Below are 19,251 nucleotides of genomic sequence, written 5' to 3' on the forward strand. Positions count from 1 at the left end.
GCCGTGTACAGGCTTCCCTTGGAGGGCAGCGCTCAGCGCTCCGGTCCCCCCACCCCTCGCCCCCCACAGGGTCAGCAGATTCCCGGCGCCCCCGGCATGATCGTCGTGGTCTTGGAACCAGGAACAGACCTGGAGCTGCGCCTGGGCGACGAGGTGCTGGTCCTGGCCCCGCAGGCAGCCCTGCAGCTCACGCTCCCCGACCTGCTGGTCGTCGTGGTCCCCGCGCAGCTGCTGAGGTCGCCCGAGGGGCTCTGCTTCCCCGCCCACGCCCGTTGGCTCCACCCCGCGGACCCCGACGCCACGTGGCAAATCCACCTGGGAGACGGATGCGTTGCGGCCCGGAGCACAGGGCGCCAGAGAACTCCACGGGCGCCCCGCGACCCGCGCTGTAGCCCCCCTTGCCCGCGCACCCTCCTCCTGAAGCCCCTCTGCAGGGCCGCGGGCCCCCGGCGCGCCTCCCCTGTGCATGGGCCCCGCCTGGGGAGGCGCCCGCTGCCCGCCGACTTCAGCCTGGACCTCGGCGGTCCGGGGCCCTGGCCCAGCTCGGCGCTCAGGCCCCTGCCTCCCTCCCCCAGCCCGGGGCCCAGGCTCTGCCACGCGGCGCGGCGCAGGCCCCCCTGCAAGGCCCGCAGACGGCTCTTCTGAGCGCAACGGACAGAGCGCTCGCCCCTGCGGAGGGAATTCCCAGTCCCCGTCGGGGCGGCGCGCCCGCCCGCTGCTTCTGGGTGTATCCACCCGAGACCCGCCCGTCCTGCTGGTGTGGGTGACTCTTCAGAGGGTCACGTCGGCTTTCCTGAGCTCAATGAACATTGTTTAAATGTATTTAAGTAAATATAAAAAATGTAAATGCCCCGAAGTGGATGGCGATTTTTTTTTCACGTGTTAGCTTGAAATCTGGAAATGAATGACCGCGTGTCTTCCGTTTTTACTGGATTTGGCTGAACTAAGGCAAAGACAGCTGAGCCCACGAGAGTCAGGGACGAGTTCCCAAGGGAAGGTGGGCTCACCTCGCCCAGGTTCTGTGACCCGCCCACCCTGAGAACAGACGCACACTCACAGTGACAGCCCTGCCTCCTTCCCCTATGTAGGCACATTCACAGACCCAATCCAAACTGGCCTCAGGTCAACACTGAATTTCACTCTCTATTTCTCAAAGGCCAAGAAGCTTCTCACCGAATACTTTGTTGCTCTCAGAAAAGGCAGCCAGAATCCATTCGTTTGGACAATTCAGTGGCTATCCAGCCACAAATTCTGTTATGATGTCACTTTCATTTCCCTGTGCTTCCATACTCTTAGGAGTACAATAAGTGGTAGCTATCATTTCCTGTCATATTCTTTTTATAAATATACCTTGTCTATGTAAAAAGCCACTTGGATATTAATGTATGTTTTGTTATAAACAAGCAAATATTGTATTCTTTCATTGACCACATGACTAGGGTCAAGCACTCGGTGAAGTTTTGTTACGAAATATCTATAGAACGGGGGCTGAGTCAGCAAACTGTCCAGATTGGAGACATTTTGGTGGTGTGAGGCATTTCTTGATTACATTCTCCCCTTAGGGACTGACTCATCCCCTAGCCTCCTCCTTAGCTGGCCCCTTTATCTAGACCAGGGCCATCCAATCCCATCACAGCTTGCTGACTAATCTGCTGGCTTCACTGCTCTCACAACACCCCCACATATTCCCCCTCAAGATCTCACTGTTTCCCTGTCTCTTCTCCTTGCTTCAGGCCATGGGAGCATCTCGCAGACTCAATCTCTGTGGGCGCCCAGCCTCAGTACCGATGGCGTTTCCACAGCTGGGTCCAAGAGGCCCAGAGTCGGCTCTCTGGAGGAATTGGAACAGCACTTGGACATGTAGCCTGGACGTCCACCTGCGTGTGCTCATTGCCTCCCTTCTCCTTTGTAACCCTGCCAAATCCTTCAGAGCTGTCTTATGCCACAGTATCTCCCAGTTGCCTGCAGGGATGTGCACAGGACTGTAGAACCACTTGTCTCCGGCCTCAGTGGGCTCTGGAGCCTAGCTGGGCACAGACCCTGAGGGATTCCTAGACGCCAGGAGAGACGAGGATCAAAACATATTTTTCCAAATATTTTTCCCCAGCGTGAACACAGAGAAGGGCTGGTGCAGGGGGAGCCCCAGAGCTCTGAGGAGGACCCAACTGGGGAAAAGAAGGGAAACCTGGAAGCTGCTTTGATCCTGGTGTCATAGAGCATCAAGTCTCAGCGCTGTGACTCCCATTGTAAGTATACTTTTCTATTTACCACTGCTCCCAGCTGTGCCCTGATCCTGGGCATCAGCCGGGCACATGCCCCCCTGTTCCCACAGGATGAGGGCAGAACAACCGTGGGTATATGCTGCACCCCTCACAGGGAGAAACATTCCCTGCTTAGAACTGAATCTGCTGTCTCCTCCACCTCCTGCATCTCCCTGGCTCCCCGGAGAGGCAAGAATATTTTGCTCTTTGGGGCAAAACCTGCCATTTTATTCTCTCTGATCTATGTGCTTCTGAATCGGCCACCTTTATTCATTCCGTGAAATATGGATTTTTCAAAAGTGTTCCTAAAGACTGATGTACACAGGGATAGGGACTCAGCACAGACTCAGTTTTCTTTCTCCTTCTACATCTTGTTCAGGATTCCAGAAACACACTAGCTTGGCTTTCTGCTCAACCCAAACCGAACTCAGCCAGAAAGTGTTTATATATATAAGTTCTCAGTCGTAGGTGTGTCAGGGTTGTTGAGCGTATGTATGTGTGTGACTTCCTGTATGTGTTGAACCCCCCTCTTGGGAGTTCTCGAAAGCGTGCATGCACAGCAATTGCAGAAAAGACCGATGAATTCTGAATGCTCTGTCTCTTCTTTATTCTTCTATTACTTTAATTTTCCCTTTTTCTTCCCAAATCCTTTGAGAGAGAGAAAAGACAGAAATCGGCTTCTTCATGGACCACCCTCCCTTCTCACGGTCTTCCCTTTGATCTGATACCATGGTCATTCCCTGAAGGATCAAAGAGAGACAGAAAAATCACCTCCAGGTCCTATTGCTGGGACCCCAGTCCTCTCTTAGTGCCCAGAGTGTGGGCCATGCAAGCATCCCGGAGACATACCCATGGCCTGAGGTCAACTCAGGAGAAACACGTTTAGTCTAGGTTCTCATTACTGAGAAAGGCATTATTGAGATGTGCACCTGTGACTTACTCACGGGTTTCTGAGATCCACCAGCCTGAATAATATGATATAAACTATCAGTACATGTGGAGTTTTTTAATAGCTTTATCGGGGCATAAGTAACATAAAGAAAGCTGCACATTATTAAGTATGCAATTCAAATTGAGGTACTTATACACCCATGAAGCCAGAAACACAATGCAGATACAATCATGAAATTAAACATGATATGAAATGATTATTTTCATCCACCCTAATTGTTTCCTGTGCCCCTGTCTATGGCCCCCCATTATCCAAACAAACAAACATTCCTGACATTATAGATTAATTGGAACTTCTAGAATCCTATCGTATGTACACATTTTTGTCTGGCTTCCAATATTATTTGATGCAGTAACTATAAGACATATCCATATTGTTGCATGTATCAAAAGTTAATTCATGTTAATTACTGAATAGTATTCCATTGAATGAATATACAACAGTTTGTTCACCCAATTCATCTATTAACGGATATTTGGGTTGTTTCCAGGTTTTTTTTATTATTACACATAAAGTTGCTATGAACATTTATCTATAAGTCTGTTCATATGCTTTCATTCATTTTTGGATAAATACCCAAGAATGTAACGTTTTGATCATATGGTAGGTACATATTTAACTTTGAAGAAATTGCCAAAATATTTTTCCAAGTGGAGATACCTCAGCAGTGTCTAAGATTAGTTCCCCTGTGTCTTCAAGAAGAACTAAATAACAGGGTCTATTAAAATTGTATTCATTCTAGTAAATGTGTAATCGTTTATAATTACATTTAGTAAATGATTATAATTTAAATATATAATTAAACACTGTGCTTTTAATCTGCCTTTCAGCTGTGAAAAGATGCTAAACATCTTTTCATGTGCTTTACCAAATCTGTGTATTCTCTTTGGTGAAGTTTCAGTTCAAAAATATTTTGCCCATTTTAAAAAACTGATCATTTATTTTCTTACTATTAAATTTTGAGGGTTCTTTATATCTTCTGGATATAAGGAATTATTTATCAGATATATGAGTTGCAGATATTTACTTCCAGTATGTGACTAGTTTTTTGTTCTCTTAAGAGTGTCTTTCAAAGGGTAGAAATTCTTAATTTTCAGGAAGTCCAAGTGATCTTTCTTTCTTTCTTTCTTTCTGAGTTGCGTTTTTGGTGTGGTATCAAAAAAACCTTTGCATAATCCACAGTCAGTCTTTCTGCTATGCTTTCTTCTAGTCATTTGATATTTGATATTTCTGGTTAGGTCTATGAGAAATTTTGCATTCATATTTGTATACACTGCAAGTTGTGAATTAAAGTTAATTTTTTTACTCATCAGTATCAACTGTCCCAGCACTGTTGTTGAAAAGCCTTCCTTATCCACAAATCTACACTTGCAGCTTTGTTGAGTTCCACTTATGTGATCTCTCTCTGGACCGCATTCTTTCACTGATGCGTTTGTTTAACTCTATGAAAACAAACCTTTATTCCTCTATTTGCATAAAATGACTTGAAAACCCTTATTGTTTGCAGGGTTATTGCTCTAAATTCGTTGTTCAGTTTGAACAATTTTCTCTTCTAGGTCCCTTGCATTCTTACATTGATTTTAGAATGGGCAGTGCAGTTTATGCCAAGAAACAAATACCATGATTGTGATCGGAATTGCAATGAATTTAATAAATATCTTTGGGAAGCATTGACATCTTAACAATGTTGAACCTGCAAAAACGTAAATAAAATATATGTCTACATCTTAAAGTCTTCCTTAATTACTTTAGGCATTATTTTGTGCTTTTCAGTGTTGCAAGATTTTCCCACCTTTTATCAAAGGTGTATCTCCAAGCGTCTCATATTTGTATTGAATTTTAAAGAGAATAATTAAATTCTCACTTAAACACGTAATAGGTTAAGTAATGTAATATTTAATCGAATCATAAGTAAAGTAAAGGTATCACCAAATTTGAAAATAATAACTTTACTTCATTTTACATTTCATTGTATAGGGATTATTTGTCAGTTTACAGAAATGCAAGTGGTTTCCCTGTGTTGCTCTGGCATTGTGCAATTTTGCTCAACTCACTTATTAGTTGTGCTTTTTGTGTGTGTGTATTTTCATTTGATTTTCTACATAGGTGATTTTCTCCTCTATGAGTAAATGCAATTTACTTCTTCTGTTCCAATCTGGGTTACAGTCACTTATTTTTCTCCTTTTACTTCACATTATGGAACTTACAGCAAATGTGGATAAGGAAGGTTGAGAATGGCTGTCCCTGTATCATTGGGCCTTAAGGGAAAGGCATTCCCTCTTCGCCCATCAGTATAATGTAGGGTTTTTGTAGATACTCTTTATCACTTTGAGGAATTTCCCTTCTGTCTTAATTTGTTAAGGGTCTGATCAGTAAGGCATTTTGAATTTTCTAAAGAGCTTTTTATACATCTACTCAGATGATCATAGGATTTTTCTTAGTTTGCTAAAAGGGTGAATTACATTGATTGCTGTTCAAATGTTACATAAATCTGGATTTATTGGGATAAATGCTCACTGGGTCACAATGCATGATCCTTTTTAGATATTATGGGATCTGGTTTGCTAAAATTCTGTTAAGAATTATTGTGTCTATCTTTATTAGGGGTTTTCTTCTCTTCTAATGTCTTTAATAGGTTTGATGTCAAGTAATAACATTAGCTTCACGAATAAATTGAGAAGAGTTTTTATAGAAATGGAATCATCTCTAAGTTAAATGCTTGGGAGAATCCACCCAAAAAGCAATCACAGAATTTCTACTTTTCCTCCTGTCTTTGGACCCAGGTGCAAATCTTGACATTATCCTAAAAAGTTCTTCTTTCTTTTAATACCCATTGGATTCCATTAGCTACCAGAATACATAGAATAATTCTATCTAGATGTGCCTATGAAATGGGACAAAAATCATTTTCCCAGTGTTCTTATACCAATTGTTGTCAAGGGTACTCAAAACTCAAGGATATTGGAAATCCATTTCTTTTTTGATACAAATTTTATAAATTACCTTTGCGTGTACCATATACCTTAATTAAAGACCACTTGGAAAGCAAACTACCTCTGGGCTTTGAAGCAAGTATATCAAATCAACACCTTATATATAATCTTAAATTCACACAATGTTATATGTCACTTACATCTCAATAAAGGAGGCCAGGAGTGCATGCACTCTCCATAAATAGTTGAGTGAAATGTTTCCAAAAGCATGTATTAGACCACACACAAACATAATTACAGTGCTGATTCATTTGATAGAAACTCAACCTCACTCTTTGGCCAGTTACAAATCTAAACATAACTAGAAAATTAAGCATCTCTAGCTTCAGTTGTTTTAACTAACAGGTGAACACCTAACACTGCCAAAAACAGGTTTCAAAGCAACTCTCTTGATCCTTTGGAGCCTTCTGTCCTTACTGAGACAATCCCTTCCTCTGAAATGCACCCCCTTTTAGTCTAGACTGAAAGCCCCTTTTTGCTCCTCTCGCCACCAAGGGGACCAGAGGAAGTACCCAGAGAGAAGCAGACACCCACCACCACCATCTTGTAGTAGAGAAAGGATGGGAAAATCAGAGCAGTCTTCCAGGAGGAGGTGGTGTCCCACTGAGATTTGAAGAGACAAATTTCTGCTCAGCAGGAAGGGGTCAGGGAGGCTTTTCCAGGCAGTGGGAAGAATAGAAGAGTCAAGGAACTTATATGAGGGTGTCAGTGCCTCTCGTTGTGCCCCACCCTGGGCTGACTTATGTTTCCTTTAGGAAACCAGAAAGCCACCCTCGTGAGCCACCTTCTGATTAGTATTCTAAGGATTGCTATCTTAATATTCTGAGGAGGCCGGTGACCAGCTCTCTCATACCTATACACTATATAGTTTTGATACTTTAACCTCAAGACAAGGCAGTAAGAGGATTCCAGGGTCTTTCTGGGTTCTGGATCGGGGAGCTGGGGGTCCACTGTGCTCTTCTTTCTCCAAAGTTGGCACTTTGGGGGGAATCCAGAATAGATGGGGACCCTGGGAGCTTTCTGGGGCAGAGAGGGGCAGGGAGGGGCAGGGAGGGTCCCCCACCCGACTCCTGAATTGTGAAGTCTCCTGAAGGGGGCAGCAAGCTAGATGATGTCACAGACCCTGCCCCACCCTCCCTGCCTCTACCTGCCCCCACACCCCAGAGGAAAGTGGTCAGCCTCGCCAAGCAGCCCACCCGGCCGCTGCAGCCATGGATGCAAGTCACTTCAACCCCCAGGACCCCCTGCGCTCCCCAAAGGCCCCCAAGCCAGTCCTGGTGAACCAGACCATGCAGCAGAAGCCCCCCAGCACGGAGAGCGACAGACTGCCCCAAAAGAACGGGGCGGTGGTCATCGACATGGGCACAGGCACCTGTAAGGTGGGCTTCGCGGGGCAAACCCTGCCCACCTACACCATGGCCACCATCGTGGGCTGCCAGCCCAAGAAGTCTGCCACCGGGGGGCAGCCGGTGCTAGAGACATTCCTCGGCCAGGCGGCGCGCTCACGCCCGGAGCTGGCGCTGGTGCAGCCCGTGCGCAATGGCATCGTGGTGGACTGGGAGGCAGCCGAGCTCATCTGGCGCCACATGTTGGAACACGACCTGCGCGTGGCCACCCGGGACCACCCGCTGCTTTTCTCCGACCCGCCCTTTAGCCCCGCCACCAACCGTGAGAAGCTGGTGGAGGTGGCCTTCGAGTCGCTGCGCTGCCCGGCCATGTACGTGGCTGCCCAGTCCGTGCTGTCCGTGTACGCGCACGGGCGGGTCAGCGGGCTGGTGGTGGACACGGGCCACGGGGTCACCTGCACGGTGCCCGTCTTCCAGGGCTACAACCTGCCGCACGCCCTGGAGCGCCTGGACCTGGCGGGAAGCCACCTGACGGCCTTCCTGGAGGAAGCGCTGCGCCGCGCGGGCTGGCCGCTGGGGCAGCAGCCGGACCTGGACTTGGTGGAGAGCATTAAGCGGCGCTGCTGCTACGTGGCCGCCGACGTCCGCGGGGAGCTGGCGCGGCCGGAGCAGGAGGGCCGGCAGACCCTGAGGCTGCCGGACGGACGGACGCTCACGCTGGGCGAGGAGCTGTTCCGGTGCCCCGAGCTGCTCTTCGCGCCCCCCGAGACCCCAGGGCTGTCGCCGGTGGGTGTCCCCGCCATGGCCGCGCGGAGTCTGCACAAGGCGCCCCCGGAGGTGCGGGCGGACGTGGCCCGGAACGTGCTGCTCTGCGGGGGCTCCTCGCTCTTCGCGGGGTTCGAGGGCCGCTTCCGAGCCGAGCTGCTGCGCGAGCTGCCGCCGGAGCCCCGCGTGGTGGTGACCGCGCAGCCCAGCAGGGGCTTCTCGGTGTGGACCGGCGGCTCCATCCTGGCCTCGCTGCGCGCCTTCCAGTCCTGCTGGGTCCCGCGCGAGCAGTACGAGGAGTGGGGTCCCCACGTCGTGTACCGCCAATGCTCCTGACGCGGGCGGGGCGGGCAATAAAGCTTCCTCCCCGCCGGGCGCTGTCCTGCCTTCCCCCCAGGGCCCGCCGGCCGCTCCGCCCAGACTCGCCCCAGGTTCTGACTCCCCCCCACCAGACACACCCCACCCAGAACTGCCTCCCGCGACGTCCCCGGCTCCGAGCACTCCAAATCCATTCCTTCGGTGGCCCACCCCGTCTGATTATCCATGTCCTCCTACGTCCCGATATTCTGAGCACCCCCAAAAGTGCTGAACCCCCACACCCAGCAGAAAGACCCAAGTTCTGACCCTCCAGGGTCTGCCCCACAATGGCCCACTAAAGGATCCCCAGTGTCCAAAGCCCATCCCCCCAAATTCTGCCCTTTCCCCTGCATTTGTTCCCCCAGCTCCTTCCTTCCACCCAGGCTCTCCCACACACCCCCCACCTGCACCCCCTAACAGCACTAAGCCCAAACCCCAGCTCCCAGCTTGCCCCCTGCTCTGTGTCTCCCCAGAAATACTCCTTCCTGGTCTTGCAGGACCTCCTCCTGACCCCATTTCCTCAGCCCTGCAAATCCTCCTGGGAAGGCTTGATGACCCCACTAATTCCCCAGGCCCTCCTCTGTGCCCCGACTCCCCAGCCCCCTCCCCACAGACCCTCTCCAAAGACACCCTCCCAGGACTGGCCCGCGATGAACCCCCAGGACCCCTCACACTGGGGTTTTCAGACTCCCTGGAACCTACCCGCATGAGCACCAACTGGGGCGCATCCCACGGAGACCCCCAACAGGCAGCGATGATCCCAAGGGCCGCCCAGCCCACTGTGTCCCCCACCCCCACCCCAGGCAGATCCCCGAGGGGTGGAGTGGGCGTCCACGTTGACCCTGGCTCCTGCCCACCCCCCGTGCCTGTCCCTAGAGGTCACCTGTCCTGGACCATCCATGCCCATCTCCCTAATTCCACCTCCCCAGACCTCAGCCTATTCCGGTGCCGCCACCCCAGGACCTTCTCTGCCACCTGCCTTGAGGGTGCCCCCTCCATCGTCTCCCACCTGCCTCTCAGGTCCGGGAGGCTGGGCATTTTCCCATCTGGTCCCTTCTCCTTCCACCTGGGCCCCTGCTGGAGGCAGGACCCTCTACCTTCACACCGTCCAGCCCCAGGAAGGTCAGGACCCCAGCCTGCCCCTGGGAAAACGTCCCCCCAGCTTATCAAAATTAGCGGCAGCTGCCAGGGCTTAGCCATATCCACACCGGGTCCCCTTCTCCCTCAGTCGGCAAAATCCGCCATCATTTCATTCTCGGAATCTTTCCGCGTCTCTGTCAGGGGTTTTGATGTGCTTCTCTCTCTGGCTCACCTGCCAGCACTGTTCTTGTGCAGAAATTTTTCAAGAGTGGAAGCTCCTTTATTTGTGGAGCATAGAGACAATCCCACCCTCCCCTGCATCTGCCGTCAGACAGTGGGGCCTGGACCCCACCCACTGTGACCCACTGTGTCCAGGGGCTGGGGACTGGGCAGGTGCTCCAGTCCTATCCCTAGCCAGCAGGTGGCGCCACACTCAGACCAAGATCCCCAGATCCCAGACATGCAGGGTTGGGCCCCTCTTTTCTCATCTGCCCACCAGGCAGGCAGCCAATCTGTAGAACGGGCAAGAACCCCCAGGAAGGGACAGGCGAACGTAGGGGAACTTATTCTGCCCACCAGGGGGCAGCGCCTCCAAGCTCAAGGCGCTGGGAGTGGCCTCCCCTTCCGAACCACAGTGACTGGCAGCAGACCAGTTATCTCGGGACTGGAGAGAGACTCACCCCACACCGCCGTGTCGGGGCGCTGCCAGCCCCACACACAGAGGAGTGAGAACGCAGAATCCCTGCCAGCCCTGGGTGGCCGGGTGGACTCTCATTTAGACCAGACTAAGGTCTTCCAACTCCAAAACTTCCCTGGGGAAGAAATTTCCTCTGCCATCTTTCATTTGCAGTGTCCCTTCCATTTGCACACTCCAGCGGATGGGGAGCTCACTACCTCAAGCATACTGTTAGAAGTCTCACCTCCTTCCAGGAGTCTAGTAAGCCTCAGCCAACTCTTCCTGTCCCCACCCCCACCACTGCCACCCAGAACACTGGGAGCACCAGAGACCCTGATCCCCAAGCCCCTGCCCACACGCACCCCTGGAGTCTCTCTGAATCAGGGGCTCCATCCTGGCTTGCTGTGCACCTTCCTCTCCCACTAGGTGCTACAGGATCAAAATGAGGTGCAGGGACCCCGAGCATATTGATGATTGTTTCTCTGGAAAACCGGACTAATATGCGTGCCAAGCCCCCATCCCACCTTGGCACCTTTGCACGTGCTATACCCTGTACTCAAAATATTTCTCCCCACCTGCACCCTATCAAAAATAACTACCTTCCCCAGGATGGCACAAAGCCCAGATACCATAAGAGGAACAATTAAAACAGTTGACTTCATGTAAACCTCCAAAAACAAAAACACCCTGCAAAGTAAAAATTACTCTGAACAAAGTCAGGACAAATGACAATATTTTTAATTAAATAACATAAGTCATTTAAAAATGACACATAGAGAAAACTATAGCTTATAATACAAAAGGATAATGCCCATTCTATATAAAGAGCTTTGGGGAAAAAATAAGAAATACTACAACAGTGCACAAAAAAGTTAGCAAAGGATATGTGCCTTGAGTTCCCAGAGAATGAAAGACGAATGGTTCTTAGACACAGGGCAAGACAGTCAACCTCATAAGGGAAATGAGCATTAAATCTGTACTGCGATACCAGTTCAACCTATCAGACTGGCAAAGATCAAGGGGTTTGATAACACCCCATGTTGATGAGACATGGGGAAACTGGGACCCTCTTACCTTGATAACAAGGAAGGAAACTGGTACAACCCTTACGCAGGGCAAGTTGCAGTATCTACTTAAAACATACCTCCTGACCCAGCTATATTGCATTTCCAGGAATTTCTCCTTCAGATACAATCATTCATATGCAAAGTGACGTAAATGCAGATATCCATTACCATGGTGGCAGTTTATGGTGGCAAACATCAGAAACATCGTGTTTCTAACGTTCCAAGACTTTCCATGGGAACAGGATCAATAAACCGTGTGCAAATGCAGCAGAATACTATGCAACTGTGAAAAAGGAAGCAGCTAGCAGTGTTCACTGCCGTGGAATAATCACCAAGATTATTTTAAGTGGAAAAAAAAAGGCCCTGTTTTTATTATTGAAAAACAGGAGTAAACCAGTATGGAGATACTTCCTTGGACATGCATAGAGTATCTCCAGATTTTATAGGAAACCTGGTGTTCCTCAGGGAGCTCCATTTTCTTTCCTCTCTCCCTGGCTGCAATCATCTCACTTCTGTTTGATTCTTTGTTAATGGATGCTGTCTCCCACTTTGGCCATCAGTTCTGGGAAGGCAGGGGCCCCATGTGTACCATTCACCAAGCACACACTCATGCCCCCAAAATGTTTGTTGAATGACTGAATGAACGGGCCACAACTATGGCTGAGTTCAGAGGTATCCCCCTACGCTGGGGCCTCGCTTCCTCTTTTCCTCAGCACTGAAGTCAGACAGTCGTGGATTTGAGTCATGCCTCCTCACTTGCTTTGTGACCTTAGGTAAGTAACCTGCCCTCTCTGAGCCTCACTCAACACACCTGTAAAATGAGGGTGGTATCAGTACTCATTTCAGGGGTGCTTTGAAGATGAAGTGCAACACAGGACACACAGAAGTATGGAAGGACACATCTCAAACTGCCCTTGCCTTCGGGGCTGTGGTGGGTCACAGGGGAAAGGGGGCCGTCACATGTACTCTGTATATTAATGTATTGTTTGAATGTTTTACAATAAACTGCATGCAAATGCATAGAAGTAATTTCTTAAAACCATTTTGAGTAATGCATAAAATGGATTTTGCAAGCTTAGTATACAGTAAGTGCTACATAGATAGTGACAAGGCTACTGTTTTGGCCAGAGTCCCCCAGCCAGCCAGCTGGCCACCAAGGGCCTGGACACCCTCCTCGCAGGGTTTGAGAAGAGAGATGGACCCCAGGTCCAGACCGCCCATCTTTTGGGGACCAACGTGAGCTCCTCTCTCCCAGCAATTCTCAAGCCCAGTGGAGATACAGGTGAGGAGAGGGCTGCAGGGCCAAAATGTGTCAGAGCGTCTTTGTTTTAAAACATGACAGCTTGTTCAATGGGTTTTGTTTTTATTTTTGTTTTTCTGCATTCATTTGATTTTTCAATATATGTCATGGACACCAGGGGCTCGGGGAGGGCGGGGTGGGGATTGCCTGCCCATGAGTGTGGCTTCTTTGGGGGCGATGGAACTTGTGAAATTAGAGGTGGTAGTGGCTCAACCTTACCAATTTCCCACCTGCCACCAGGTTGTACACTTTCAAAGGGTGGATTGCATGCTTTTAGATGAGACAATCTTGATCAATAACAGTGCATTGAAATGTGATTCATTTTACAAGCCCTCAAGATCTGAGGCATGATATAGGGAATATAGACACCAATATTGTATTGTATCGTCAGATGATTCCAGCCACTGAAAAGAAATGATAATTGATGATTATGAAACAGGATAGAGGTGCTAAATATCACTAGCTACAGTGGCAGTCATGCTACAATATAGAAATGTATCATTGTAACCAGTGGCACACAGTGTTATATGGCAAGCACATTTCAATTGAAAAAGGAAATACAATTTACTTTGATTACTGAGATTTGGGATACCCCCTTAAATTTTGCTCAGGGGATACCTCACGTGCCTTGCCAGCCCCCTGGACCAAGGCACTGGGAGGCAGGTAGTGAGTCTCTGACAGACTGTTTGCGTGAGGCTGGCCCAGGAACGGGAGAACAATGGAGGGGCTTGTCAAAAGGCAAAGCCTCAGGGCCTGCTTCCCACAGAAACCAGGAAATCGCCATCCCTACTGCCCCTACCCAGAGCAGGGCACCTGCAGATGCCGGGCCCACTGCCCCAGGAGCAAGAGGGGTGGGGCCAGCACCTTGGCTTTAAGCCCGACCTGGGGAGGGAAGGTCTAAGTCCACACAGACAAGGATTCTGGTTGTAGCAGATCATTCACACACACAGTCCTATACCCTCACGCCGTGCTGTCACCTGGGGCCCCCTGAAACTGCTCATGCACAGAGGTGGCTGCCACATGTGGGGAAGAAAAGGGAGGGAGGGCTGGGCTGGAGGATAGGGTTCAAGATCAGGGGCTCATCGAGTCTCCCAGAATCCCACTGGTGCTGGCTGCACTGAAGCCCTGCTAGCCCCCTGTGGCCTTCCCTTGCCCTCTGCTCTCTATGTCCACAAGCCTCTTCCCTTTCCTCGACTTCGGCACTGTCCCTCCCACCTCAGGACCTTTGCACGAGCTGTTCCCTCCCTCTGTTCCCCCCGTGTTTGCCTATGAATGCCTTTCCCCGCTCCACATCTGACCTCTGGGAAGCCCTGTGTGATCACCCAGGTGGGTCAGGCCCACCAGCACCCAGACTCAGCCCAACCTAACATTCTATCCACATGGAGGACCCCACCAAAGTCAGCCTCCCCGAGAAGACTGTGACTTCCAGGAGGTATCCGGCCACCCCATCTGGGAACTGGCACCTACTAGGTCCTCAACCAACTCTCACTTATTGATGATTTCAGAGCTTGCCACCCAACAGGAGAAACAGTCAGGGAGGGGGAACACGCAACAGTCAGACAATACACACAAAAAGAGGTAAGAATTCAGATGGTGAGAAATGCCCTTGAGAAAATTAAACAGGTGGTGTGGCCGGGGATCAGAGAACATGGGGGAAGAGCACGCTGGGCTGGGGGCGCCACAGGGCAGAGGCCAGGCAGCAGGACCAGCTTGTCAGGTTTGAGGAACACAGTGGCCCACGGGGCAGGAAGCAGTGAAGCTGCAGACACCCCCAACCCTTTGTGCCCCAGGGAACTGCTTGCTGCACAGAACCACCCTCCCTATGACTTGCCTGAGACTCACAGGTGCCACCGTAACAGGTAATACTCTGTGCCAGCTTACCTGGACCACGGGGCGCCCAGAGGTTTGGTCAAACAGTATTCTGGGTGTGTCTGTGAGGGTGTCTTGGGATGGGGTCAACATTTGAATCCGCGGGCTGAGTAAAGCAGATTGCTCTCCCGACGGTGGGTGGGCCTCCCCCGGTCAGTCGAAGGCCTGGCTGGAACCAGAACCCTGACCCTCCTCTGAACGACAGCCCTCGATCTGGCCCTTGGGCTTGAGCTGACCCATCAGCTCCTCCTGGGCCTTGGGCCTCTAGACTCACCCTGCAGATCTCGGGACGTGGCAGCCTCCAAAATCACATGAACCGAATCCTCGTAACCAATATATATGCCAGGCTATTGATATATATCTAGATAGATAGACAGGTCTTTAGATAGATATTAATAGTTATCTATCTTCATCTAGAGATATATAATATACAGATACAATAGATATAGAATGTATAGAAATACATCTCTATAGAGCTATAGATACTAGATTACATATTTATAATATAATAATTTAAGATATATATCTATATATTTATATTATATGACATATATATTTAATAGTTATAGAGAGATAGCAGTAGAGAGAACTATAGATGGGTGACAGATGATTGACAGATGACACGTGCATACATACATCCCAGTGATTGTGTCTGTCCGCAGAATCCTAACACAGATTTCCTTGTTTACCTCTGACAACACCAGACGCAGACCCTCCGGATCCCCGTTCTTTGCCTCCTACGTGATTAGCTGGACGGCTGGTCCTCACTGAGCAATCAGAACAAAATGCTTGTTAAGCGTGGATAAGTTCCTCGCCTTCTTCCTCCAGGCCCCTGACTGGGGAAATTGAGGCACAGAGCCGCTTGGTGACCCTTCCAGGGCCGTCCAGCATGTCTATGGCAGAGGCAGGATTCGAACTCAGGGACCCCGCCTCCCAGACCCGGCTGGCCCTGCTGCTGTCCCGTTTCCTCAAGAACCGAGACTGAAAATCCCTGGGTTTGAAGAGGGGGGTGGGGCCGGGGCCTTCTGGGCGGGGGAGCAGCGAAGTGCTGGTGCGGAAGCCAGAGCGAGGGGAGCAGGAAGCAGGGCATGGGTGATAACGGCACCTGGCGCGCATCGGGCCCTTCCTACCTGCCGGACACTGTGTGCCCCCTGGGAGGTCAGAAGGGGAAACTGAGGCCCAGAGACGCACACGAAGGCCCCAGAAGCTGTGCAGAGCCCTCTCCCCTCTGTCCCGGAACCAGGGCTGGGAGGGGGGCAGTTCCTAGCCTGCACCGCTTCTGGCCCCTGACCCAGGCCCCAAGACAGGAAGGCGGCGGCCAGGACAGCCCTGCTGGGGGCCAGGGGAGGGGCCAGGCCTAACGGCTGACAGGAGTTCTCAGAATTTACAGTATGATGGGGGCAGGGGGAGTGGGGCCACCCCCAGGGCCTGGCAGCAGCAGGGAGTGGGGGGCGCTGGGGGCCTGGCTCAGACCTCTGCCCTGACAGCTGTGGCCTAATGGCAGGGGCCTCCTTGTCCTCCGTTCCCCCGTGTCTTTGAGCCTTCAACCCTCCCAACAAGGCATGGGGGGACCACATATGGGGGGACTTGAGCTTGCACACCCAGGCTCTAGCACACACACGTACGCTCAGGCCATGGGCACACATATGTGTGCACATGGGTCTCATCACACATGCTCACTCAGGAGTGTGTGTGTGTGCACACACGCACATGTAGTCATCTGCCCCCCACCCCAACACACACACACCCCACAAAGCCAGGGCGGCAGAGTCCCCTGCCCCTGCTCTCTGGGGGCCACGTGTCCAGGCTGGGACCCACTGGGCCACCTCCTTCCACACCCCCTCTGCCCTCAGCTGCCCATCTGTCCTCCATGCATGGCACATCCTTTTCCTGTTTTAATTGAGGTGACATTCACATAACATAAAATTCACATTTTAAAGCAAACATTTCAAAAATGCACTTAGTGGCTTTTGTGCAAACACCACCCCCATCTAGCTCCAAAACCTCTCCATGACCCCAAAGGGAAACCCCAACCCCAAGACCGGTCACTCCCCACCCCTACCCCGGCCCCAGCAGTCACCACCCTGCTCTCTGTCCCATGAATTTGCCTGTTTCAAATATTTCTCAGCCACAGTGCCTTTCCCTGTATCTTTAAATTATTGGGAAATCATGCCACATGTGGCCTTTAGTGATGGCTTCTTGTGGAAACTCTTGCTTTCTAATCTCAGTTTAAATGTCACCTCCTCCCAGAGGCCTTCCCTGACCTCCCCAATCCCTGCTCACCAGCCCTCCACCCTCAGGCGCCTCTGACATAATCCTGACCATCTGTTTCTGCCCTCGGAGGGTGTCCATCTCCTCCAAAGCACGGGCTCCAAAGGGCAAGGAATCGGTTCCGTTCTCTCTGGAAAGCAGGACTGAATTAATAAGTGAGTGACTCCCATGACACTCTGCCCCCTAACGTGACGCCTGAGTCCTTGTCAAACCTTGGATTCACTTCAACAGTATTTATCGTGCACCCACTGTGTGGCAGGTCCTGTCCCAAGTGGGGGCTCCTGCAGTGAGCACAGCAGACAGGTGCCCTGTACCTCTGGGTGCCTTTATCCCCGGGGCAGCAACAGACCGTCAAACCCGGTGACCCAGGATTTATCTGCACCCAAAGTTGTTCCTAGGAGAATCAACTGCTCCTGTCCAAGTTGTTTACTCACTCAACAAATATTTATTGAACACCTACTGTGTGTAGGGTCGACACACATATTGGAAGTATTTTAGCATGGCTGTTCAGGAAACCCATCCCTGAGAAAGCAGCCCTGGAGCCCAGACCTGATGATGGAAAAGGAACCACTTAAAGATACAGGGAAACGCATTGTGGCTGAGGGAACAGCAACGGCCGAGACCTGAGGCAAAAAAGGACGTCAAGGAAGAGAGTTGGCTGATGACGCCAGCAGTGATGAGGGAGAGGTGGTCCATTCTCCCCCAGCTGTGCAATGTTAGGAAGGATGGGTAGCTTCTCTGAGCCTCAACTTTCCCATCTGTTAATAACAATAATAATAATAAGCCTTTTGCAAAGGGTGAGACAAAATTTAGGGTACTGGCCAAGGCCAAGATGCCAGGAAATAAACCCCTTATTCTGGGTAGCAGACCCTATGGGGTCACAGTTATTGTGGGGCAGGTGTAAAACTCTACGTTCTTCCTACCCCTGGTCTTGCATGGCTGTCCTCCTCACTGGGGCTGGGTGGAGCCCCCTTACATCCAGATTATCTCCAGCTCTTCCCGTTTCCCAGCCTTGACTATTTCTAGTCGCTTCCTCCTCTGGCCTTTGCCCTTCCGGCGTCCACCACATGTGCCTGACAGCCCACTCTCCCACACTTGTCCAAAATGGTTATTTAGTGGAAGGCAGCTTTATAAAGAAGAAAAGAGAAACACGCTCATTTCCCTCCCATGAATCCACCTCATGGAGCAGCTTTACCTGCACTGCCCCTCCTGTCAGAAAGGGCCAGAAACAGGGACGGGAAGAGCTATTGGCTCTGAGGGAAAGGGGCACATGACTGCTGTGGGCTGATGAGGTACAGCATCACTGCAGTCAGTCACCCCCTTTCTCAGACAATGAGCCAGCTCCCCTGCACTTATGTGGCAGGTTTATTTATTTTCACTCAGCCTCACACACCACAGGATGCACTTATAGCAGAAATATGCTCAGAAACTCCCCAGCAGCCCCATCTCACTACAGAGGAAGCCACAACCCACAGGCCCTGCATGACCTGCCCCCTCCCCTCCCTGTCCTCACCTCCCTCTCCCCCTCCTCCACTCTGCTCCAGACACATGGGACTCTTTGCTGTTCCTCTTACTCACAAGGCAAAGTCCTGCCCCAGAGCCTTTGCACAGGCTGTGCCCTCTGCCTAGGGAGCAACCTCCCTCCAATACATGTATGGCTTCTTAAGTCTTTGCTCAAATGTCACCTTCTCAGCAAGGCCCTTCCCAACCTCTCTACTTCAATTATTATTCCCCACCCACTGCTACATCTCCCAAGCCCCCTACCTCTTTTTCTTTCTCCCATGATACTTAACTGCCATGGATCTTACTTTCCTTGTTTATTTTTTTATCTGTCTCCCCCACTAGGCTGCCAGCACCACAGAGTCAGGAACCACATCTGTTGTGTCCACTGGTCTCTCCCATGCCTGGAATGTGGTATGTGGTCAACATACAAGTGAGAGAGTGAGTAAACAAGTGTTTTCCAAGTGAGTAAATAAATGTTTCAAATTAATTTATAAACAAACAGTTATTATGGTTGAGCCCTGAGTTTAGCCCTGAGTCCCCAGGTGGCCAATGCAAAAAGGGAAATTGGATTAGTTACATTCTCCATGAGGATAAAACAATCTAGTTCCTAGGCAAAAGCCCTGTGCCAAGCCATTTATGTAGTTCTTCTCATTTAATCTTCACAAGTCCCTGCTGGAGGAGCTCATTTAGAATCTCCATTTACAGATAAGCAAGGGAAGCTCAGTAATATGAATGAGCCCACCCAGCCAAGATAGGATGCTGGTCTTTCCCAGCCCAAATTCATCTTCTCACACTAAGTCAGCTTTCCCAA

General features: G+C 50.6%; 2 protein-coding genes across 2 annotated transcripts; both read left to right on the forward strand.

The window, feature by feature from the left end:
* Positions 1-78: 78 nt before the first annotated feature.
* Positions 79-645, forward strand: LOC108401785 (proline-rich protein 23D1-like). Its single transcript, XM_017667938.3, has one exon. The coding sequence runs from the start codon at positions 97-99 to the stop codon at positions 643-645; it is 549 nt and encodes a 182-aa protein (XP_017523427.3). The 5' UTR covers positions 79-96.
* A 6,712-nt stretch (positions 646-7,357) lies between these two features.
* Positions 7,358-8,661, forward strand: ACTL9 (actin like 9). Its single transcript, XM_017667939.3, has one exon. The coding sequence runs from the start codon at positions 7,418-7,420 to the stop codon at positions 8,651-8,653; it is 1,236 nt and encodes a 411-aa protein (XP_017523428.1). The 5' UTR covers positions 7,358-7,417; the 3' UTR covers positions 8,654-8,661.
* The last annotated feature ends 10,590 nt before the right edge of the window (positions 8,662-19,251 follow it).

This window comes from Manis javanica, chromosome 13 (assembly GCF_040802235.1).
Source record: "Manis javanica isolate MJ-LG chromosome 13, MJ_LKY, whole genome shotgun sequence".
In the NCBI taxonomy this organism is placed as follows: Eukaryota; Metazoa; Chordata; class Mammalia; order Pholidota; family Manidae; genus Manis; species Manis javanica.